General features: G+C 45.2%; 1 protein-coding gene across 12 annotated transcripts in view; it reads right to left on the bottom strand.

Annotated features, from left to right (window-relative positions):
• TTLL5 (tubulin tyrosine ligase like 5) overlaps positions 1-26003 on the bottom strand; it is a 210249-nt gene that overhangs the window by 83355 nt on the left and 100891 nt on the right. For 11 of the 12 annotated variants that reach the window (XR_012159502.1, XM_073349243.1, XM_073349238.1 and 8 more), the window contains one exon: positions 16364-16518. Coding sequence is in view for 10 of the 12 variants with exons in the window: in XM_073349243.1 (XP_073205344.1) it covers positions 16364-16518 (155 nt within the window). In the remaining 2 variants the exon portion in view is untranslated. Of the gene's footprint in view, positions 1-6372; positions 6430-6998; positions 7231-16363; positions 16519-26003 lie in introns of those variants that run through there. The other variant, XR_012159503.1, reaches the window with a different exon arrangement.

Raw genomic sequence — 26003 nt, 5'->3', positions numbered from 1 at the left:
GGTTGGACTAGATGACCTTCTGAGGTCCCTTCCAACCCTGATATTCTATGATTCTATTTGGGCATAAGCTTTTGTGGGTTAAAAACCCCACTTCTTCACATGGTTCTTCTTCTTTACCCACGAAAGCTTATGCCCAAATAAATCTGTTAGTCTTTAAAGTGCCACCGGACTCCTTGTTGTTTTTGTGGATACAGACTAACATGGCTACCTCCTGATAATTGGAGAAATGACTCAGACATTACAAAAACCTTTTGAAAACAGGATGTGCAAAGAGAGAAGATCCCTGAAAGAGAGAAAGAAAAGTTGAAATGACTGTCAGATGGATTAACAGTAAAGGACAATCCAAACTGCTTGAGAGAGATCCAAATAATCCAAAATTTAAAAATTTGCGGATAGTAATGGAGCATTACCCTGCCAAGAGTTACTAACTGAATACCTCTTCCACTTTAAGCCATAGATCTTTCCTGAAGTCTGCAGAAAGATAAACGGAACTTACAGAGAGCAGTAAAAACCATCAGTGATGAAAAAGTCCATGCACATACAATCAGCAATTTCAGATTTAGATGGAGAACCCAACTGCAATCTTATAACAGGACATCTGGAATTCCTGGTAGCAGAATGGAAGGGTTTGATATTATGGTCAGGTGATCTGAAAACTCAAACTGATGACCTCAAGTTGGAGCTATTAATAGCAGATGAGCTCTGTCACATTTGACCTTTCTGATGACTTTTGGAAACAGATGGAAAAGGATGCACATCGGAACTCTTGACTCAGATCTAGGAGGAAAGCATTTATCAGAGAGCCAGATCTCACCCTCTCCTGGAACATAAAGGAGATACTGCACATTCTGCCATTACAAAAGGGTCTGTTTATAGTGCACTTCATCTGTAAAAGAGAATGAGGTGAACAGAGTCCTTGAAGAAACCACTTGCATGGGATCGTGTACTTCCAGCTGAAATCTGTTCAAGTGCTCTCTCTAAGAATTTGAGCTGCTTGGGATTCGATCTGCTAAATACACCTTTCCCAGCAGTGAATAAAAGTAAATTCTCTGCACCAGGTCACCTAATACCTGGCTTTGTTGTCATTGGCCAATTTGTTCCTGATTGGGGGAGGAAAGCCTTCAAAGGCCACTCTCAGCTCCAATGAATTTATGCAAGCTTGGATATCAGAGGAGCCAAAAGAGTCTCAATTGTGTGATGGCCAAATTGAACTCCGCAACCAGTGCCCAAAGCATGTTACTATCACAGCTGATAGAAACAGACTGCATGAAACTCCATGCAATGCACAGCACATACAGTAAAACCTCAGTTACGAACACCAGAAATACGAACTGACCGGTCAACCACACACCTCATTTGGAACTGGAAGTATTCAATCAGGTAGCAGAGACAAAAACAAATACTGTAGAGTAAAGTATTGTGTTAAATGTAAACTACTAAAAAATAAAGGAAAAGTTTAAAAAAAGATTTGATAAGGTAAGAAAATTGTTTTTCTTGTTTCATTTAAAATTAAGATGGTTAAAAGCAACATTTTTCTTCTACATAGTAAAGTTTCAAAGTCCTATTAAGTCAATCTTCAGCTGTAAATTTTTGAAAGGTTCTACTCTAGAACCTCAGAATTATGAGCACCTCAGGAATGGAGGGTGTTCATAATTTTGAAATGTCCATTACTGAACAAAACGTTATTTTTTCAAAAGTTTACAAGTGAACCTTGACTTTATAAAGTTTTGGAACTTTACTATGCAGAAGAAAAATGCTGCTTTCCCTTCATTTTTTTAGTAGTTCACATTTAACAGTACTATACTGTATTTGCTTCTTTTTTTTTTTCCTGTCTCTGCTGCTGCCTGATTGTGTACTTCCAGTTCCAATTGAGGTGTGTGGTTGACTGGTCAGTTTGTAACTCTGGTGATCATAACTCAGAGGTTCTACTGTACTGTATATTAAGGTTTTGCCCAACACAACAGATAGTCCTAGACCAGTGATGGACAACCTGTGGCCCATCAGCGTAATCTGATTGCGGGCTGCAAGACATTTTGCGGACGTTGACCATCTGCAGGCACGGCTCCCGGAAGCTCCTAGTGGCTGCGGTTCGCCATTCCTGGCCAATGGGAGCTGTGGGAAGCGGTGGCCAGCACGTTGCCCATTACTGTCCTATATCTTTCCAGAGACAACCAGAGGAAATCAAGTCATCATGCTACGACTAGTACCTTGTCTTTAACCAGCACTGCAAAGGTCTCATTTTAAGTCCAGCAAATGGTGCCATGGGGCAAGAAGCCATAAATTTCAGAAAGACCCTTATTCACAAATTAGTTTAGATATGAAGAGCCCATTATGACTCACCTGCTGTCCTGTATAGCACAAGCCAAAGACTCTCACCCATTTTAAGACTCCTACAAGTGTGAAACACGGGAAATCTCAAAGGTGAATGATCTCTGAATCTCTTGATATCTGTTTGATTAGTTGAGGACTTGGAATCTCAAACAGCTCCTATGAACTCCAAGTCTACAGCAGAGTGAATGTGCATTTCTCATGATTTGTCCTCAGTCCTCATGACAATTAAAGCACAGACCTCACACTGCACCAACCTCCAGTGACTCCAATGAGTCCCTCAAAGTTGATCCATGTTCAAACCTGAGCATCTTCAATTTCTTTTAGGATCCTGAGTGAAATGAAGGGGAGCAGACATGTCTTTTCTTACTCTTCTTCCCCTTTATTCTCTACATTAAGGAGGAAGTAGATTAGTCCACACTTGAAGCGGTCTTCTCCTCAGATATTCTAGAGACCAGGACTTCTCACAGCTGGATTTTGAAGCAACTTTCATTGCCGGCTTTGAAGATGTTCATAGCTCAGATATGCTGCACTCTTCACAGAGAAACAGATTAGCCTACTAAGCTTTTTCCAGCAGCAGGAAATTATGTAGAGATTCCTGCTCTCTAGGAGTACTGGGGGTAAAGGCCACATAAGCCATGGCCCTAGTGGTGACACTCACCCAGATTCTGAACATCACAATCAATGAATTACATCTATGTATTGCCAGATATGAACTTTTTAAATCCCCACCTTCTATTAGGTCCACCATGTCAGATGGCAAGAGACAGAGAGAACAGGAGAAGATTGCTACTGAGCCAGATAAGAACTCAGATTCAACTAGAAAAGCCATGTAACATCATGGACATTAACAGCTAACACTAACTCTATAATGTGTTCAGCAGCTCTCTCATTCTAAAATCCCCCTTTCTAAAGGTCAATGACACAGGACTAGTATCTGGTATAATTTCTCCCTCAAGAATGTTGAGCTTCACTGTGTTGTAGCCACTATTTCTTAGGCCTGATCTACACCGAAATCTTAGGTCAATCGAGGTATGTTGCTCAGGGGTGTGAAAAATTCACACGCCTGATATAGTTAAACCGACCTAATCCTTGCTGTAGACACTACTAGGTAGATGGAAGAAGTCTAGCATCAACCTAGCTACTGCTTCTTGAGGGGGAGGATTAACTACAGTGACAGAAAAAACCCTTCCATCGCTGTAACAAATGTTAACGCTATGGCACTCCAGTGACACTAGAGTGCTGTAGCTGTGCCACTGTAGCATCTGTATGTAGACATATCCTTAGTTGCTTAACTACAGTTATTGAACTTCAGTAGACATGTAGCAGTTTGGTCAGCATGGCATCTGCCAGCTTGGCTTGCTATGGACTCAGAGGGAAAAGATATTATTAATTCAAGTTCTGTGAATCCAGTGCAATGGTAAGTGGAAATTGTAACACCTCAACTTTACTTCACCTTGCTTTCATGAATCCACAGTTGTGTGGGACTAGTATCACAAAACTATCTGCACTTAATATGGGGTTCTGGAGACCAATATTTCCACATTACCCTTACCCTACCCCTGACACATTACAGGGACTATGCTGCTCCCACACTATATTGGAGTCACCTCTTAATGGGCCCTTGGTAGACCACTCAAGCCATTTGGCATACAACCCAAGTCACTTGGTCTCACTGGACTCCTGGCTCTGCCCACTGCCCAAATATCCTGACCCCTTGCACTTTGTACAAACTGGCCAGCTATTCTTAGTTTCAGGACAGCACTAGAAACTACCTGGGAAATATTGAAAACAGTATTTAGCACCAATGTTACTAACCATAACAACTCTTAACACTTCATAAAAAAAACTTGGCTGTTGGAGGAGGGTGCTAGCCTTCCTATCTCCCCCATATTACACAGCATGCTTAGGCTTCACGAGCTTAGGCCAACAGCTTTCTGAAGAGGGTCTCTAGGCGAAGCTGTCACCACATGTTGGAAAAACTGAAATACTCCCTGGCTTTTTTTTTTTTTTTTAAAAGGTTTTCCCCCTCTTTTAAAAAGAGGTTTTTGTTAAATGCTAGAGCCTTGCATGGATCACAAACAGCTGCTGATTGATACCTGCAGCCCAGAGAAGCCCTGGAGAATAACAGGCTGTCATGGTGCCAACAACATACAACTCACAAACTCCAGCATCAGCTGCAAAACTCCCCTGGACATAAAGCACTTGGGAAAGTAAAGCAGCAAAGCCTGATTCCCTGGTGCAGAGCTCTGGGTGACCCTCAGAGAGGAGAAGGGGGAGAGGGGGACAACACCCAAGGCTTTCAGGGACAGGAAATGGGTTTCTTTCTACAATTCATGCTTTTGGCAGGGGAGTCTTGTTTATATCACAGGATAAGAACACCAAACTGCGAATGCTGTGCTCATCCTGGGAAAAGCCAAGCCAAGCATGACCCTGGGCTGGATGGAAAATGTGAGCATGCACTGGCTTAGCAGTCAGGCTGTGGTGGAAACTCCACTGTCCAAGAGGAGGTAGCCCAGAAGAGAGGCCTGATGGGAAGGAAGGAATTCCCTCAGTCAGGGGAGTTGGAGGCCCTTTGTGCTACCTCCTGATCTGGCACTCTTGCTTGGTTACTGAAGTTCTATTTGGATGAGATCTCTCCCCTCATCTCAGCCAGATTCCAGGGCCCCTCTGTCCAGCTTCATTGGCAGCTGACTTCAGGGACAGTTGTGTGGGGACTGTCCCTCATGAGGGCTGTCTTTTATTGTGCCACCCTACATAGAACCTCCGGATTCTCCACATTTTCCTGAGAGAGATATTTGCTGGGAGACTGATGATAATCCTATCTCAATCCATCTTCAACTAGGTTTCCATCTGTAAAAAACCAGGGGCCTTGAGCATAGCTGCTCATACGCCTGTCTCCTGCCGTAACTGAACCCCCTTATCTTACATTTCAAACACACCTAGCACTGAGCCATCTGTTCCTTTCCCCAGGAGGCTCCCTCATTTTTTCTTGAGGCAGTGCAGATCTGGAAATCTCCAAAATGTTCACACTGAATTCCATCTCAGGACACTCCTGGAGAGTGTCAGGCTGGAGGGAAAGTAGCTGACCTGCCTCATCCCTCCAAGCCTAGGTTACAGATAGGTGTCTCCATTTCTACAAAAGGGTGGTGAAATGCAGAAAACGCAGCTCTAATATTTCAGTGCCTCTTTTTGTGCTGTAGGAATAGCACAGTTCAGAGATGAGCCCCTGAATCTTTTTGTTCCTGAGCTAGGTGGTTATGCCCTGAAAGTGATGCAGAAAGGACTCTCCTCTGGGAAACTTCCCGGTACCCTTCTCACTTTCACAGCTCAAATTAGCTCAAAATTAATTCCACCAGCTATAGCACAGCAGCATGGATTTCATTCCCACCTTACTACCTGCAAGGCTGAGCAACAGACAAGACTCCAGGTTCCTGTGCCAGGAAGAGCCAGGGATGGATAAAAATACTGCTGGGGGAAAAAAAAAGAGGAAGGGGGAGAAGCCAGACATTCGTGGGATTCCCTGACAGCTCCATGCAGAAGGAAGGGCTGGGCTGGAAAAAACAGGCCCCAGGTTCCTGCCAAGCTGTCTGAGGCCCGTCCTTTCCAAATCGCTCAAAGAAACAGCCAAGGCTCCCTTGTAACCCTTTCAGCACTCACCCGGGATGAAAGGCTGCTCTGGACAGTAAACCTCTGAGTGCCAAATGCTAGGGCCCTCTCCTTCCTCAAGAGCATTAAACTGAACAGCTGGGCTCCCCCACAATGGTGAAACTCACATGGGAGCTCAGGACATTAACCCTACAAGCACCACATTGTACTGAATGAGAGGTTTAGTCATGTGGAAGGAAGAAGAGAGACCCAGATGCCACTTTGTAATGTGCAATTTCTGTAACCCCACAGGACATTTGAATAAAACCCAGGGAGAGCAAGAAGAAAGAAAGGAGCTATAAAATAGTGCTAGTGTCTGACAGTAGCTATTTAAATACCCCCATGCCAAGTTAAATATGAAGGAGCAAAAAAACAACAGTACCTGTGAAGTTAGCCACTTCGCCAGAGGAACATACCCAGGAATGGTAGCCAAGAGACATGGATAGGAGATGACTGGAGTAAGAGAAATAGGATGTAGCTATTTCTGAATGAAAAGTCCATACATGTTGCTGAGTTTTACATTAACTGCAACCACCAAAGCTAAAGACCTGGATATCATTGTGGGCAACTCAGTGTGTAGCAGTGGATAAAGCCAACAAGATCTGAGGTTGCATAAGCAATAGGATAGAAAATAATACTGAAAAATATAATAATGTCATTATATAATTCAATGGTATGCCCTCACTTGGGAGTAGTGTCATCAGTTCTAGTAACTGCTATAGAAAAACAGAGTCAGACAACAATTAGAGGCCTGTAAAGCCTCCATATGGATACTGAAATGGTTGGGATTGTTTAGTTTAGGAGACAAATAAGAGTGGACATGAGAGAGACATTACAATGAAAGGTATAGAGAACATAAATCGAGCACTCTATTTACTCTCTCATATAATACAAGAACAAGGGGACATTCAATGAAATTGAAAGGCAACCGATTTAAAACTGATAAAAGAAAACCTTCACACAATGCATAATTAACCGGTGGAACTCACTGTTACAGCATATAATAAAAGTCAAGATCTTACCAGGATTCAAACAAAGGACCAGACGCTGATGGGTAATGAGGATGTCCACAGTTGGAACAGAAAATATTGTAAGAATTATTAACCCATTCTGCTTCCAGACATAAGCCAACCACTAGCTGATGGGGATTAGGAAGGAGGTTCCCCTATGTATAGGTTATTCCATTATTGCCCATTACAAGGTTCTTGCAACTTCCTCTGAAACATCAATCCTGGTCGTTCCACATATAGGATACTGAAAGAGAAGGATCCGTTTGATCCAAGATGGCAATTCCTATGTTTAGAATGGGTGGAAGATGGTTTGTGGAGGTAACTAAGTGAGCTAGCCCAGGCCCTTAAGTAGGAAGAAGATTTGCCATCTGCTCACAATCCCATCTCCCACTTCCTCCCCCTGATAGCTTCCATCATGATAGAGCTTGGTGACCAGGAGGGTTAAGCCCTGGGGACATGGGAATGAGAACACCTCCACTGAAGGAAACAAAGGGGTGAAGGCTGCGTACTGAAAGAGATCCCACCACATTACCTCAAACAAGACTGCAAAAGGGGACTATAACCACTCAGGGCCAAGCAGAGAAAGTGGAGTAAATGGGAGACAACTCTTTATTCAACCAGAGCCAGTCAGACAAAGAGGCCCCCAAGTTCCCAATCCTATAAAGCCCTCCCAGAAGCAGCTGAGAGCAAAGGCCCACTCACACAAGCTGACTTGTACCCCACTCTGCCCTGCTGTGAGGCCCCAGCTCTTGCCTCCAGCTCACAACCCCAGCACTGGCTCCTACATGCTCACTGCACTTGGACCAAACCCCCTTCGCCTCGGGAAAGGGCCCTGTAATTATTCTCACTTATTACCTCGGAAAAATAACAGCACAGCAGCTGCCAGCCAAGTCCGACTCAACAATGTCTGGGGAGCCGAGGCTGCAGGGCCAGGCCTCCGACTGTCTGGGCAAGTCACGAGCTTTCTCCCTTTCCTCTCCCAGAGGCTCCAGACAGGCAGAGCCAAGACCTAGGCTGTGCAAAGCAGCGTTCCTTCAAGATGGTGGCAACCCATGGTGCTGAGGCTCAGAATAGGCTGGCGAATAATAGGACCTACCATCACAGGCTTCTCTAGTGTGATTTATCCAATATACAAACTATCAAGGCTGGTCATACATCTCCAAACTTGACTAACCTAGTTTGCTCCCAGAATTAGGTTGTCATCAGTGTGCATGGGGGCAGCACAAGATATGGGTGAGTGGCTGCCTGTGGTGATAGGGGAGACAGATGTATGCATAAATAGTGTAGGGATGGAGTTGCTGCACATACCAACTTAAGCTCATCCTGCCTCTAGTTAACAGATGCCCAGGCAGTATCCCCCCCAACCTAGTAACCTAGAACTTTCCTGAAGGTCAAAGTTCAGTTCAAAAACTTAGGTTTCTCAGACACACACTGCTCTTCTGATGCCAAAGCCCAGGGCTGAGGTGCTAGGGTACTGCCAAGGGGAAACTAACAGGAGCCCAGTAACAAACAGTAACTACAGTCCACTTCTAGTCTCCCCCAGTCAATAAAGTTAATTGATCCAAATCTCCAAGAAAGAGGCCTCTAGTGGGATCAGAGCTCAAGGGCTGCCTTGATGCAAGTGGTGGACTAGATGACCTCTTGAGGTCCCTTCTATCCCTACATTCCTATGATCCTATGATTCACAATGTGCCTGTCCTAATATAAAAGACATTTCTCTGTCTGACAGGGACTCTTCTATGAGATACTTTTCCTAACACAGTGCTGGCCACTGCAGACAGCAGGACAAAGGCATCCACAGAGGACACCGAGCTGGGGCCACTCCCAATGACTTGATAGATGGTAATCACAGACAGCAGCGTCAGGATAACCTGGGCCAGATTTACCTTGTGCTAAAGACTCTTCCTTCCCCACCCTAGGGTAGCACAGCCTGCTACTGGCAGGCACAAGAGGGAAGCATATGTAGGCGGAGGTGGAGAGATTAGGGTGTAAAGAAAGGGAATTGTGTGAGGACTGCGGTGCGAAGCAGACAGAATGTGCTGTGCAATGCAAAGAGACAGAGCCCATTGTTACCCTGGCCCACAGAGAGGGGGTGGGAGGAGATTAGGAAGGGGAAAGGCACAGACAGGGTCAGGGGAACCTGACAGATGGACGGCTAAGATGTTGCAGTGTTGGAGTCAGTGGGCCTGGCTGCTCCTGTTCTGGCATTTCTGTGCTGCCTCACCAGGGAGGTGCAAAGGTCAGTGCAGAGTTTGCTAAGGCTGAACTGAGGGACTATTGTGTAGCATTCAGTAGCTACTGCTCTTGCCCTACATTTCCTCTGGGAGGGATCAGTGCAGTTCAGGCTCCTCAGCCTTCAAGTTAGCCTGCATCCAGCTTGTGCGAAAATAGTTAGGCCCTGGTCATGTGGCAAAACAGGGCATGGGGCAGTGGGGAAGCTGTCCACTCCTCACACAGGACTGTGGGGCACCAAAAGCAAGCAGCTCAAAGACAGCAACTCCACATTCATCCTTGAGACCCTGGGATACAGGAAAGAGCAGGTCTCAGATGACAAAAAACAGCCCCTGCCCCCACCCCAAATCTCTGCCCTTGGCTCCCAAGATACCTAGAACTCTCCCCTTTCTCATAACTGGAAGCTTACCTATAGCAAATTCTACCCCATGGCTCCGTGTTGCCGCCTCCGTGTTGCCTCTGCCATGCTGCCCAAGCCAACTTGACTCCAACCCTACTTCAATCCCCATCCAGGCTGTCATCATATCTTACCTTAATACTTTGGATTCCCCAAGTCTCAGCTCATTACACCAGCCTGTGTAGAATGCTACCACCTCGTCACCAGTACACAGCAATACAGCACCATTACCTGCCTTTCCTCCCATCACCACTAGAGCCCCCAGTTTCACCATATTTTAATTCTTCTCAGGATCCAGTTGAAGACCATCCTTGTTTTTATAATCCTTCACTGATTCTGAGTTGATCCCCTCTGTGCTTAGCTTGCCTAGTGAACCACGTGCTCCTCCGCACCTGTCAGCTTGCCCCCAGCCCTTAGTTTAAAAACTGTTCAACGACCTTTTTAATTTTAAGTATAATGGAAGAATGGGCTCCACCTAAACCAAAACAGAACCAGATTGCTGGCGCTTAAAATCAAAAAGGTCGTTGAACTGTTTTTAAACTAAGGGCTGGGGGAAAGCCGACAGGTGCGGAGGAGCATGTGGTTCGGACATCCCTTGGGGGACAATCTATAAATGGAGATTCCCTATGTCCTAATAAGAAGAAGAGGATGGAAAATGATAAAATACAGGGAGGATCTGATAAGAAACAGTCAAACAAAAAAAAGGCCCAATTACATCATGCAATAGGGGACAGCCAAAAAATGACACGTTTTTAAAATGCTTATATACACCGATGCTAGAAGTCTAAATAATAAGATGGGTGAACTAGAGTGCCTAGTATTAAATGAGGCTATTGATATAATAGGCATCACAGAAACCTTTTGAAATGAGGATAATCAATGGGACACAGGAATGCGAGGGTACAAAATATATCGGAAGGACAGAACAGGTTGTGCTGGTGGGGGAGTGGCACTATATGTGAAAGAAAGCGTAGAATCAAATGAAGTAAGAATCTTAAATGAACTAAATTGTACTATAGAATCTCTGTGGATAGTAATTCCATGCTTGAAAAATAAGAATATAACAGTAGGTCTATATTACAGATAACCTGACCAGGACGGTGTTAGTGACTCTGAACTGCTCAGGGAGATGAGAGAGGCTATTAAAACAAAAAACTCAATAATAATAATGGGGGATTTCAACTATCCCCATATTGACTAGGTACATATCACCTCAGGAAAGGATGCGGAGATGAAGTTTCTTGATACCTTAAATGATTGCTTCTTGGAGCAGCTAGTCCTGGAACCCACAAGAGTAGAGGCAATTCTTGATTTAGTCCTAAGTGGAGCACAGGATCAGGTCCAGGAGGTGAATATAGCTGGACCGCTTGGTAATAGTGATCATAATATAATTAAATTTAACATCCCTGTGGTGGGGAAAATTACACAGTGGCCCAACACTGTAGCATTTAATTTCAGAAAGGGGAACTACACAAAAATGAGGAGGTTAGTGAAACAGAAATTAAAAAGGTACAGTACCAAAAGTAAAATCCCTGCAAGCTGCATGGAAACTTTTTAAAGACACCATAATAGAGGCACAACTTAAATGTATACTCCAATTTAAAAAACATAGTAAGAGAACCAAAAAAAAGCCACCGTTGTTAAACAACAAAGTAAAAGAAGCAGTGAGAGGCAAAAAGGCATCCTTTAAAAAGTGGAAGATAAATCCCATGAGGAAAATAGAAAAGAGCATAAACTCTGGCAAATGAAGTATAAAAATATAATTAGAAAGACCAAAAAAGAATTTGAAGAACAGCTAGCCAAAGACTCCAAAAGTAATAGAAAAAAATTTAAATACATTAGAGGCAAAAAGCCTGCTAAACAACACTGGATGATCAAGATGCTAAAGGAGCACTCAAAGATGATAAGGCCATTGCAGAGAAACTAAATGAATTCTTTGCATCGGTCTTCACTGTTGAGGATGTGAGGGAGATTCCCAAACCTGAGCCGTTCTTTTTGGGTGACAGATCTGAGGAACTGTCCCAAATTGAGGTGTCCTTAGAGGAGATTTTGGAACAAATTGATAAACTAAACAGTAATAGGTCTCCAGAACCTGATGGTATTCACCCAAGAGTTCTGAAGGAACTCAAACGTGAAATTGCAGGACTAACTGTCATCTGTAACCTATCATTTCAATCCGCTTCTGCACCAAATGACTGGAGGACAGCTAATGTGACGCCAATTTTTTAAAAGGGCTCCAGAGGTGACCCTGGCAACTACAGGCCAGTAAGCCTCACTTCAGTACCGGGCAAATTGGTTGAAACTATTGTAAAGAACAAAATTGTCAGACACATAGATGAACATAATTTGTTGGGAAATAGTCAACATGGTTTTTGTAAAGGGAAATCTTGCCTCACCAATCTATGAGAATTCTTTGAGGGGGTCAACAAGCATGCAGACAGAGGAGATCCAGTGGATATGGTGTATTTAGGTTTTCAGAAAGCCTTTGACAAGGTCCCTTACCAAAGGCTCTTAAGCAAAATAAGCAGTCATGGGATAAGAGGGAAGGTTCTCTCATGGACTGGTAACTGGTTAAAAGATAGAAAGCAAAGGGTAGGAATAAATGGTCAGTTTTCAGAATGGAAAGAGGTAAATAGTGGTGTCCCCCAGGGATCTGTAGTGGGACCAGTCCTATTTAACATATTCATAAATGATCTGAAAAAAGGGGTAAACAGTGAGGTGGCAAAATTTGCAGATGATACAAAACTACTCTAGATACTTAAGTCCCTGGCACACTGCGAAGAGCTACAAAAGGATCTCACAAAACTGGGTGACTGACTGAGCAACGACATGGCAGATGAAATTTAATGTTGATAAATGCAAAGTAATGCACATTGGAAAACATAATCCTAACTATACATATACAACGAGGGGGTCTAAATTAGCTGTTTCCACTCAAGAAAGATCTTGGCGTCACTGTGGATAGTTCTCAGAAATCATCCACTCAATGGGCAGCAAGAAAAGGAGTACTTGTGGCACCTTAGAATTTGTTAGTCTCTAAGGTGCCACAAGTACTCCTTTTTGCGAATACAGACTAACATGGCTGCTACTCTGAAACCCGTCAATGGGCAGTGGCAGTCAAAAAAGCGAACAGAATGTTGGGAATCATCAAGAAAGGGATAGATAATAAGAAAGAAAACATCATATTGCCTCTAAACCATGGTACGTCAACACCTTGATTACTGCATGCAGATGTGGTTGCCCCGTCTTAAAAAAAGATATATTGGAATTGGAAAAGGTTCAGAAAAGGGCAACAAAAATTATTAGGAGTATAGAATGGCTTCCGTATGAGGAGAGATTAATAAGATGGGGACTTTTCAGCTTGGAAAAGAGGTCACTAAGGGAGGATATGATAGAGGTCTATAAAATCATGAGCGGTATAGAGAAAGTAAATAAGGAAGTGTTATTTACCCCTTCTCATAATACAAGAGCAAGCAGCCACCAAATGGAATGAATAGGTAGCAGGTTTAAAACAAACACAAGGAAGTATTTTTTCATGCAACACACAGTCAACCTCTGTAACTCCTTGCCAGAGGGTGTTGTGAAGACCAGTACTGTAACGGGGTTCAAAAGGTAGCTAGATAGATTCACAGAAGATAGGTCCATCAATGGCTATTAGCCAGGATGTACAGGAATGGTGTCCCTAGCCCCCATTTGCCATAAGCTGGGATTGGGTGACAGGGCATGAATCATTTGATGATAACCTGTCTGTTCATTCCCTTTGGGGCACCTGTCATGGGCCACTGTCAGAGGACAGGATACTGGGCTTGATGGACCTTTGGTCTGACCCAGTATGGCAGTTCTTATTATGAAAAACTTTCCAACTATAAGGATAGTTAAGCACTGGAATAGGCTTCCAAAGAAGGTTGTGAAAGCCCCATCAATGGAGGTTTTTAAGAACAGCTTAGACAGTACCTGTCTGGGTTTACTTGGTCCTGCCTCAGCATAGAAGGGGTGTGGACTTGATGACCTCTTGAGATCCCTTCCAGTCCTACATTTCTATGATTTCTGTGAAAAAGATTGTGCTTTGATTCTGAGAAGTCCTTCAAGACCTCTTCTTCAGAAAGAGTTCCAGTGACTCCAAGTCTTTCTTCAGAAAAGTGGATAACAGTACTCAGAACTCTGCACTCTGAATTGTCCAGCAGCTGTCAAAAATTCCCCTTTTGATTTGTAGACAGATCTAAAGGTTTTGGCTTCCATTATTCTGGCCCTTTGATGCAGGCAGCCATGCAGAGAAGACACCCCCTCCAAACAAAGAGTCTCTTGAGACATCTCTCCTTGCTTGCTTTGTGCTCTGGCGATAAAGGCACCACAGGTCAAACACTCTTTGGAGGAATGTACCACTCGCAGGCATTGTGAGCACTTACTGTGCTGGTCTGTGAAGGGAATTTTCTCAGTACCCAAACCCTAAGTGCCCCATCAAAGGCATCAAGACTAACACAGGCAAGACGCTATGTCAGGGGTGAGCAAACTTTTTGGCCCGAGGGCCACATCGGGGTTGTGCAACTGTATGGAGGACCGGGTAGGGAAGGCTGTGCACCCCCAAACAGCCTGGCCCCCGCCCCCTATCCATCCCCTTCCACTTCCCGCCCCCTGACTGCCCCCCTCAGAACCCTCAACCCATCCAACCCTCCCTGCTCCTTGTCCCTTGACTGCCACGACCCCTATGTACACTCCCACCCCTTGACAGGCCCCCTGGGATTCCCATGCCTATCCAGCCCCCCAATCCTGCTCCCCGTCCCCTGACCATCCCCCGTCCCCCATAGAACCTCCGTCCCATCCAACCGCCCCCTGCTCCCTGTCCCCTGACTGCCCCCTGGGACCCTCTGCTCCTTATCCAACCCCCTGCCCCAGCTCCCTGCCCCCTTACCATGCCGCTCAGAGCAGCAAGAGCTCGCAGCCCTGCTGGAGCCAGCCACACCGCTGTGCTGCAGGACAACGGGGCCAGAGCACTGGCGGCACAGCAAACTGAAGCTGTGGGGGAGGGGACTCAGCAGGGGCGGGGCCAAGGGCTAACCTACCTAACCCAGGAGCTCAAGGGCCAGGCAGGACGGTCCCATGAGCCACATAGTTCGCCCACCTCTGAGCTATGGTATGAATTATTTTGGGGGGTTTTATATATATAAAAAAGTATTTTATATATAAAATACTTACAGGCACTAAGCTACACAACTGAAGTCAGGCAATAGTTCTGGGGCTGCTTGTGCCAGCATAGAGTAGGGCATTATGGGGGTGGAGAAGATTTTATAACCATGGACTGTCAGATCTGCAGCTGATGCACGTGCAACCTCTAACAATGAAACTGATTTAGAGTGATACCATGATCATGAGGCCTACAGCAGAGATCTGCAGAGGAAGGAAGAGTCCTACTGAGTAGCCCTTTCCCCTGTTAAACCTGGGGCCCAATCCCATTGGTATGGGCAGTGTGGAGGAGGAGATGGAAGCAATACAGGGTTGCCTGCACTCTGCTGCTCTCACAGGCTACACAGGAGAGAAAGGAGGCTGTACACCTGTTGGATAGGTTCTTTATTTGGATTAGGTAATAACTCCCTTGGCTGGGTTCCAAGAACAGAATTGCTGCCTCTCTCAATAATCCTAAACCCCACAGGCAAACACTGTGCTAGGGCAGGCACAGGCAAAGAATTCATTTCTCACATTCCTCTTCTACAGGCAGGAGGAAAGGCACTGACTGGTGAAACAAGAGCCGCTTAAGCCTGAGCTTTCCAATACAGATTTCAATCCTCCTGTTGCAGGGTCCATTTGAGGGGGGGGGGGGGGGGACCACCCAGAGCACACTCCTTGCCCCGTGCCCCTCTAAAGTTTTATCAGCCACCACCCAGCAGCTTTCCTGCTTTTATTAACAGGCACTACTAATTATATTCACATAACATGGCACTTTCGATCCATAGAACTCAAGCACTTAAGAGGGTTAGGCTCATTATCCCTATTTTACAAGGCAAAAACTGAGGCAGAAAGGGAGGAAGAGAAGCAACCTTCCCACAGGTAGTTGGGACTGAATAAGGAATAGAACTCAGGAGTACCTAGATCCTAGTCTTGTACTCAGTCTTGTACAAAACGGCAGCCCCACTTAGCTCCTAGCCTCAATAACACCAGTCAAAGCCCCATTCAGAATCCTTCAGGCACATCCCCCCTCTCTCACCCTTGGGCAGTTATCCCCATTGAGAATCACACACAGTCCTCTGTTCAGAGTCCAAGGGGTATATTAACCACTAATGTAAATTCCTATGCTCTACTTTGATTAGAAAAAATGAGGAGAGAACAGAAGGAAACCACTCAAAGGGAGACTCCCAGGAAAGTAGTTTTCCGCTGATTGTTCCTTTGTCGTCAAACCCCCCAAGCTTTGCATCCAGGGAAAAGCCTAACCAAACTCAGGTCCTGATGGAGTTTTCTATGCCATCAGGTAGGGAATTGTGCCCTGGATAAGTGCTTGGAGGGAAACTGCTTAGAGAGATATCTCCTACCATCCAACCTGCCCAGCCCCTCCTCCTCCCTTCACCATGGCCCTGCCACCACCTGGGATCAAGGGCTATGTTTCTGATGGATCTGGGAGATGCTGGGAACTGTGTTTCTTTACTCCTGGAACAAGATCTCCTGAGCAAGAAGCTAATGAGGAAACTGAACAAGCTCCTGGCCCCTGTACACTGCATTCATCTCCCTCAAAAAGCCAGAGGCAGCCAGATTAACTTACCTGACTGCTGAGGAGGTAGGCTTGCTGTCAGTTGTGGAAGTATCTGCCTGAACAGCCCACGTTGACCCTCCTGTGTTAAGTGCTGACTGGTGGCTGAGAGGGGAGGCTGTACTCCTTTTACTTACAGCTCCGCTTGCCAGATTCAGGTTTGTTAACTAAAAAGGGAGACAAAAATACATCAGACATTACGAAGACCCAAGAAAGTAACAGCAGGTGGCTCGGAGAAAGATACAAACCATTGGCTAGACAGTCTGATAATGGAAGGAAGACTCCTGTAGAAACCTTCCCCTCCTCCCTGGAGAAAGGCTCTCTTGGACTGGAGCAAAGCTGTGCTGGCTGCATGAAGCAGTGGGGAGGGCCATTATCAAAGCCACCCCACTCTGAATGGCTTCCAGCATCAACACTTCATTGTAACACACCCACACAATGGAGCATAGGGGAGGAAAAGGGCAAGGGCAGGGGCAGAATTCCCAAAGGAAAGCAGCACTGGGCCCCTGCACCACTGATTATAATTCAGAACAATGAAACTCAAACCAACAGCAAGCATTTACAAAAGCCAGATGCTCCTCCTTGCCCCCTCACTTCCCCAGGTCACTGAGCCAGATCACTCTATATATTTATAATTGACCCATTACCATTTTACTTACATAAAATTCCCACCAAATTCTACCCCAAATGGGAGAAATTTTCCACCCCCCCTTGAAGCTGTTCAACCAATTAGGTAACCAGTCAATTAATGTCAGCTCTGAAGTGAGGCAGGGGTTGTTGCATTTCCTTTATCAATCTATAAGAAAATTGCATAATACTTAACAAATATTACTTGTTCGTCCGTATCCTTCTCCCATTACCCTTCTTGGGTCACTCATCTTCTTGAGAGTGCAAACTCTGAGCTAGCACCATCTTACTATATTTGAAGAGCACCCAGCAACAATGGGGCACTGATCCTAACTACTGCAATAAGTGTTAAATTGCAGACAAAAAATTATGTTAAAAGACTATTATTAAGGTTGCTAAGGCAAGCACTCATAAGTTAAGGAATGCTAGAATTTAGGCTGTCCAGGCAATCTTAATTCAGACCCCTTGTGTACATGAATTATGATACCGTCTTTAATTTCATGATCACATACTATTTTTTCCACAGGACCTCTGCCTCATTCAGTGCACAGAATGGACCTGCTCTGGGGATGAATCAGAGTTTATATTGAAAGAGACTGTTGTAGGTTAAAGCAGCTGAATGCTGACCTGGAGAATTGGAATCTACTGCTGCCTCTGCCACAGTGTTCTTGTGTGATGCTAGTCAAATCACTTAAACCAAACTTTTCATAGGTGGTCACTGATTGTGTGTTTCTCATTTTCTGGGTGCCTACTTGAGGACTTGGAGTCTGATTTGCAGAAGTCCTGAATGCTCCCAGCTGCAACTGAAGTCAATGGGATCTGTGCTCTGAACATATAAAGTGCTATACAATGCTAAGTATTCTGAAAAATGGGATCCTAGGTGTCTCAAATTGGATATTCAAAATTAGTGGATATTTTTGATCTTACTCTCTCTGTGCCGCAGTCTGCCATCTGTAAAATGCGGATAATACCACCATCACCTCACCTCACTTCATAGTGGTTATGAACATTAATTAATTTATGTTTGTCAAGAACTCATACTATGGTGAGAGCACTGACAAAAGCCCATTTTGAGGAAAGTAATAATTCTGTCTTCAGAGCAGGGTTTGAACAGTGTACAGTAAATAAGGCCTGGGGCCATACACTGAACAATGAGGAGAAGACAAAATATTGAATAGCAGCTCATTAAGTAAGCACCATCTGTTCTGTGCACTGAATGAGATGGTTCCTCTGGAAAAAACAGCATGTGATCGTGTAATTAAAGACCATCATAATGCACACACACAAGTGGGTCAAATTAAGGCTGCATAGGCAACCTTCCTTCTAGCATTTGCTAACTTTTGAGTGCTTGACATTGCAATTGTAACTGTTATTTTAATGCAGTTTTTGTGTGTGTAATTTTCTAGGTTTTTAAAAAACAAATTGACATCCTCTCTTCCCCCACAAATTCCATCATATGGCATCATATTAACATTCACATGAATCATCAGCAGAGAGTTGGAACCTTTACATTCACTGCCCAGATCTCTGTCACATGAGATAGCGGAGTAACTGAGAGCAGTAGTAGGATGTCATCCTCTATGTGGACCAGCACTAGAGGGGGATGGGACACTAGTGGGCAAAGACACTTCTGCCCATACCCCCTAGTTGACCCCTTCTGTCCCATTCCCTCCCAGTCCTGTCTCTTCCCTACCCCAGCTCCTTACTTTAGCCCAGGGGTCTCAAACTCAATTTACCTTAGGGCCAGTGCCAGTCCTCAAAGCCTCCCAGCGGGTCAATAATGTCACTGAAGATGGTGTTCAGAAAAGAAAACGTTTATATTGTATTTTTTATTTTGACTTTCTTAGAAATAATAAAAAACTGTCATACAACTTTATACAATTCTTCGCCTGCCAGAGAGTTTTTAGTATTTGCCAGGCACCTGGCAATGCTTCAGTTCTGTCAGTTTGTTGATGTTTGTTTGGCCCCAGTGACTGAGCAGTTGAAACCGTCAGGACTGCAACAAGGTGTGCATCAGATAGTTGTGTTTGGGATTTTGACTTGTTTATATTCATTGTGGAAGAAAGTGACGCTGCCTCCATGGTGGACTCCACTTGGCAACTAATGATCCTGCCTCCATGGCTGACTCTGTCTGGCGACTAGTGATGGTACCTCTGTCACTCTCCCTCAGCCAATGGGAGCTGTGAGGGGTGGAGCCTGCAGCAGACATTGCTGGCAGAGTGTCTGTGTGGGTCTCTCCTCCACGGGCCGCAGCGGGGAGGTTCTCGGACCGCAGGTGGCCTGCAGGCTGGGACTTTGAGACCCCTGCTTTAGCCAGTCCCAGTCTCCATTATTCAGGCTTGTCATTCCAGTCCCAGCCTCTTTACACAAGAATATCTAGTCTCATCCTTCCAGAGTCCCAGTCTCTGCTCCAGATTCTCAACCCCACCTCTCCTTGCTCAGCCAGTCCCAGCTCCCCTCACCCCCGGCTCCTCATTCGATTGGTCTCTTTTTCTCCACTTCTTGTCTCCAGTCGCTTGTCTCCTCCAGGACATCACCTCTCCAGGCTCCTTGTCCCACCCTTTTTTGCTCATTCAGTCCCAGTGCTCTCCCATCATCCTAGCTCCTCATCAAATCTGTTTCTCCTCCCTCCCACTGCCCCACTGGTTCCCAGATCCAGTCTCCTTGCCCAATCAATCCTACTCTCCTGATCATCCCATCTTCTGGTCCCACTTTGAGCATCCAGTCTCCTTGTATTTATTTACTCCCCACCCCCAACTTTCAGCTCTCATTTTTCTGCATTTGAGTCAAGCAGCTTTCTCCTCCATGATGCCTGGGCCTAGCAAGTGGTCATGGAACACAGGAGAGACAAGCTCCCCACTTTCCATTACAGTGCCCAGCCCAGGCCTGACCAACAGCAGCCCAGAGCTGCAGTTACAGAGAAAGTCCTGTTAAGCCCAAAGATGAAGCATTTTCAGTATGGATGGAATCTTCAGGGAATATAGCTGCTAGAATCTACAAAAATCTCTAATGAATATATTCAAACTGCAGTTTTTCAAAGGCTTATAATTTGGCCAAATTTGGACAGATTTTCATAGGGATGATGCAAAGGCCAGCCACCCACCTGCCAAATTTCAAGTCCCTGCTCCAAAGCATGGGGCAACTAGAGCATCTCAAAAAAAAAAAAATTTTTTTTAAACATGCACAAACCAACATATTTCTCCTAGCCTCATTTCTCTGAAAACAAGCATTTTCGCTGAAAATTTCCTCCAAAAATTCAGTCTGAGGCAGATGCCTGCCATGGAAAATTTCAACCCAAATGGTTAAAGTTTGGCAAAGTTACAAGCAACTGAAAACATGGTCTTTCTATGGGAAGTCTTTTGCAACTTAGTTGGCGCTACCAGCCCTGCCTATACCAACAACAACAACGTGTTATTTTGAAACTTTCTTCTGAGAGAACAAACACTGAGCCCTTCTATAGCTCTGTATAAATATGAAGCATTTATATTATGGTAGCAGCTAAAGATCACACACCAGATTGGGCCTCATTTTACTAGGTGCTGTACGAACATCTAATAAATGACAGTAACTGCCCATAAACAGTTTACAGTCTATAAAAACAGGTAACAGGTGGATGAGGCAAACACTATAGGATGTGTACAATTCTTAGCCAGTCAGTAGTAGTGATGACAACTCTGTTAGAGAAGGCCTATGCAGAGGGGACTTGATCCAACCCATCCCTCAACACACCAATATCAAGGTCCATTTAGCGACATGTATCACCTCTCCACCCCGCATCTGATACCTTGGTGCATTTTTCTCTGATACCCCAATATTGTTTATTTTAAAGCTGTCTTTCCAGGCAAAACAGGTGAGCAAATAGCCGAGTGTGAAGGGTAAGGATATTTCACACATTCCAGCTAGACAGGTGTTTAAATTCCAGCAGGATTAAATACAGGCAACGGATTCAGATAGAACTAGAGAGACCATAAAGCTTACTTGCAGCCAGGCCACCCGCTTGGGTGCAACGGCTTGTTTTTACTGCTCCATGCCTCTGGTAAGTTTCAGTTGCTAAAATTAGCCTGCCAGAGTCTTGGCATGGCAGATTCCTGGGTACCCCCTCACCACAGTGTCTGTGCCATACAGCTTGACCTTGATTTTCCTAGTGGTGACTGTCATTACTGGTTACCTGATAAACTGCCTACTCTGTTTCATACACAGGGAAGCGTTTAGCAACAGATGAGTTTGTACAGTTTGTAGTACCCAGCCCAAAGGCTGCAGCAGAAACTACATATAGAAAAATCTGCTGCTTCAGGGACAGAAAATGGAGCAAATAGAACAGCAGGACTAGTGGAGCCCAAATAGGGAACTGGTGATTACTTTGGAACTAAAGCAAAACGTTTACCTGATTTCTATACTGAGCTGAATTCACACATGGACCTTATCAGGCTGGACACTTAAACCCAAGTGCTGCATTAGCCTGGTCCTACTGCTGGTTTCTACATCAGTGCAGGTCTCCATTGGTACTGTCTAGGGAGTCCCGAGGACCCCAGCAGACCATTCCACTTGCTCAAGGAACCACTTGTACTCACTATATCTCTCTTTGTGCACCTGCCCCAGCTTTCAGTGTGGATCATTTTAAATTAGGTCAGGAAAAAAAGGTGTTCTGAAGAGTACAGCCTCTCATCACTCCACAACATGGCCTGCTCTAGTGCCTCCTCCAAGGACCCTCCTCAACTCCAAGGAGGGAATGAAAAGTCCTGCTGCCTTGGAGCGTGGAGCCCCAATGCCACAGAATTCTTTGGCAGCAGTATGCATCCTACAACCCCATCCCCTTTAAGAGCACACTAGTGAGATAACTTTCCCCTTTCAGGCAGATTGCTGTAGGGCAGGCACAGCCCGAAGTTCCTCTCCCTCGTGTCCAGGATCAGTCCCTTTACTCTCTGGTGCCTCATAAGGAATAAGATTACAGCACCATATCTGGTCTCGGACAGAGGATCGTTCCACTAGCAAAATCAGAGGCTGTAAAATTTTACATCACCTCACCAAGGCTTCTTCTAGTCATACCAAGAAAGCTAAGACGTTACCATAGGGATGTGCTATTTGAAAGGCCACAGGACTTGCTAGTGGATAGTGAGTAAGGGCAAATAGGCAAGCCCCATTCAATTCCCTCTGGGGTTCTATAGGACAGAACATTGGGCAGCTGTTGTGCACCACTGGAATTGATGGAATGACTCAGACTTCTCTTTGTGGAGTGCACATTCCCACACATCTTCTCATGGACACCTCCTTCCCCAGCACAGATAGGCAGAGCTGGAATAGCTAGCAATTGTAATTTAAGATCAAGAGGCAGCAGCAGAGTTGTAGTGAGGGGAGGATGCCTCAGCATCTGCTAAGATAAGTTTTATGAACTAAGTTCCCAAGTTTTGCTTGGAACATATTTTTCCATAATTTTGCTGCTCTCTGCTTATCCATTCTTGTTGGTTATTGTCATCAACAATACATCATCCACACATTTGTCTGCTTCTCAAACAAATGGCTCTGCTTTCTTCCACGCTGCCCCTTACATATAGCATGCCCTCTGTGAAGCGACCTGTATGGCAACTAAACTGCCTCCTTCAAAACTCTCCCCAAGACCCTCCTCTGTAGTCTTGCCTACGAGATCAGTCAATTATATCTGAGGGAGGAGAGGAGGCACCTAATTTTACTCATTAAAAAAAAAAAAAAAAAAAGGACTTTTTGATGGTGTCTCTCTTCCTCCACTCTTCATGAGTTACTTTTCATGAACTGTAAGCCATTTGGGGCAGTGACTGTTTCTGTATGTAAGCTAGCACAATGGAGCCCTGTTCTTGCTGGAGCCTCTGAGAACTACTGTAATGCAAATATTAATTATGATTAATAATTCATTCCACACTCCAGACCGGTGTTTTGCATTTTACAGAGATGGCACATGCATCTCTGGTCTAGGCCAAACCTGGCTGAGTGGGTCCAACAATAGTGCTGGAGGAACTGGGAGCACTGGAGCCGGCCCGTCTGCTTTGCTTTCCTCCGTGTTTTGAGCTGCCAGAATGTAACAGGCCATCCCAATGTGGGAAACATTGCTGGATCTTAACTTGTCTCTTTTCTGGACAGCAAAAGGAAACCCCAAACCACCAACCTCTTACTAAACCCACAATTCACTGTTTGAATAGTGGGACAAAATACACCCATTAAAGACCCTTCGGAGAAACCACACATTACACACTCACTACTCCAGGATCTCATGACCCAGGTCAGCTTTCTGGCCACACCCAATCAGTACAAATCCTCTCCAAGACAGTTTCATTTCATGCACAGATTTGCATTTGCTGAGAAGACCAGCCAGAAGAAATGAGAACTGGGGCTAACAGGATGGGAGGTGTGAAATCTGTGTGCGCACCAAGGCTGATCTGGCCAAAGGCCTGTGACATTCCTTCCTGCTTGCCGAGTTTACCAGCTTACAGGATATACATATGCATACAGAGCACAAGTGTTTCAGTCTCCAGAAAACGTTCCAGACAAAGACCTGCCAGAGACATTCCTGGGAAACCTGACAAACTCAGAGATTTCTTTGTAGTGTCTCCAGCGTATGCATCCATTTAACAATAAAAAAAAAGAAAAAAAGAAGTTAGTGCTGCTGCCACGGATGGCTAAATTCGCCTCTTGCTTCTTCTCAAAGCGTTAGGCTCTCATTTAAGCACTCTACCGCAAAACTTCCCACTGGGAGTGATTTCGATGGGGCATGGATGTGTCAAATGATTGATGATCAGGGCACAATCTTTCTCAGACATGAGTTCCTAGCTACACAGCCTGCCCCATTTGGCAGCTTGGCAACTCTGCAGATTACAAGGGCCACTTCACTGTAACAAAAGCCTCTGCTTCCATTCCCTCTGGAGCCTCAGAGCAGCAGGAGGGGCACAATTCCTGGGCTGCAGAAACCACACTGACATTTTCTGCTCCGACAACCTCTGCTGAGACCCTTCATGTTATTACTGATCTGCACAAGTCAGCACTGTCAGAAGTAATACCCACCCCTGAGAACAAGTAGTGTGTGAAGAATAGCTAAGGGGTGAGGAATAGTGGGCCCGACAATGATACAGAGGGAGAAAGCCACATACAGCAAACCAAAGAGTTACAGAAGGGAAACAAAGCAGCTTGAGATGTCCAAGAGATAGGCTGATCCACAGCAAGGGACTAAACACTGATAACCCTGCGGTACATGGATTTTTATTCATGTCCTGAGTTTTGTGGTCTTAGTCTAATCTCTACTTAGCTGCCCGAATGTACAGTTTTCAGGTCCAGGATAGGATCTGAGCTGTGTATTCACACATGCGCTATGCTGTGTGTCATGTTTAGGACTTGTCTACATTAGTGCTCTTACAACAGCACAGCCGTACTGATGCAGCTGTACTGCTGTACGACCTCCCATGTAGCTGCTCTTTGCCTACGGGAGAGAGCTCTCCCATCGACATAATTAAACCACCCCCAAAGAGTGGTGGTAGCTATGTCAGCGGGAGAGCATCTCCTGCCAACATAGCAGTATCCACATGTGCGCTTCTGTCGCTGTAACTTACGTCATTCAGAGGGGCGTTTTTTCACAACCCTGAGCAACATAAGTTACAGCGACAAAAGTGCTAGTATAGACATAGCCTTAGTTTGCTAAAGACAAGGGGTCTCCAAGCTGCACAGTAAGAGACAGGCAGCGTGGAAAGAAACTGCATAGGATTGGGTTTGATCACTGATACCTAGTGGAAGGTTCTTATTCTGGGGTTCCTGTGGCAGACTATTCCAACAAGGTCACCCTGAGGCACTGCATGCTAGCCACCCCAAAGCCCTTCCCCCCACACCAGCAAAGGCTTAGCAAAGGTGCGTGATTTCTGCTAAAATCCACTTTTTGTCCAAATGAAAAATGTAGAGCAAGAAAAATGCCATTCTCCTGGGGATCTGTCAACACGTTCGCAGGAGGCCTGGCTGCTGGACCTTGGGCACTGGCTGGCTGTATAGTGGAGAAGGAGACAGCTCATTCTAGCTCTTGCCTGGGTGGTCTGATGTTATCCCTTTAATTAAACTCCCTGGCTGGAAGAGCTGGAGCAGTTCCTAACAATAGCTGGGTCCTGAAACCTCACACTCTCCTTCATGGAGAGGTGCAGTGCTCCCTTCAGGTTTCCCCTCCTACTCCTCCCTGCAAAGTTGGGCCAATTCAACACATTCTTCTGTTCACTAACATTAATAACCACAAAGTGCTACAGCATGGTTGATAGCAGCAGCAGACCCCCCACCCCTGTGATATGAGACCTCACACAGATCCAGTGCTTCAGGAGAGACCCACTTTTTACCTTACAGCATATTTCAGAGAAAAAGCTGTACAGTATCCACAGAAAGAGGCATATACACATCTATGTGCCACCTGTCCCTGTGCACACCAGCAAAACACAATTATAACATGCTCCCCGCAGAAAGCTCTGCCAAGCATGAAAACAAGCAGCCACCTTGTCTGCTAGATACATTTTATGAGTGGACTTCAGAAGTAACAGACTGTAAAGAACACTGTTGTAACTAAGTCAGTAGGTAAAAAGGCCTGAATTACTGTTGCAAGGTCCTTTCCAACAGGGAAGGCCATAGCCATGGATGGAAAAAAAGCTGTTTTGACTACTGCTTCTTGGCTTGGCTCTCCAGAAGCAGTAGAGGATCCAGTGAGATCCCTAGTTTATTAACCAAGTTACCAAAAACTAGGAAAAACCCCTCATGGTGAAGGGGTGTGTATTGATTCAGCCATTTCTTCAGGCTGCATCCCCCAACACTGCTTCTATTTCATGTGTCATGAGCCTCAAACAGCTTTTTCATTCATACCCCAAACTCAGCCACACAAACTGAGCAACTGAAGTGTCAGGACCCAGAGAAACAAAGATCTAGAGCTGTGTCTCAGCCTACTGACAGCACTGCAGCCCAAACCACTGCACATATTCATCAAAATATGAACACAATCTTGTCCATCACCAGCAGCTCAACCAAAAAAACAAGTATAGAC

Source organism: Lepidochelys kempii, chromosome 6 (assembly GCF_965140265.1).
Source record: "Lepidochelys kempii isolate rLepKem1 chromosome 6, rLepKem1.hap2, whole genome shotgun sequence".
In the NCBI taxonomy this organism is placed as follows: domain Eukaryota; kingdom Metazoa; phylum Chordata; order Testudines; family Cheloniidae; genus Lepidochelys; species Lepidochelys kempii.
The sequence above is the reverse complement of the archived record's forward strand: the minus strand, read 5'-3'. Positions and strand labels throughout refer to the sequence as shown.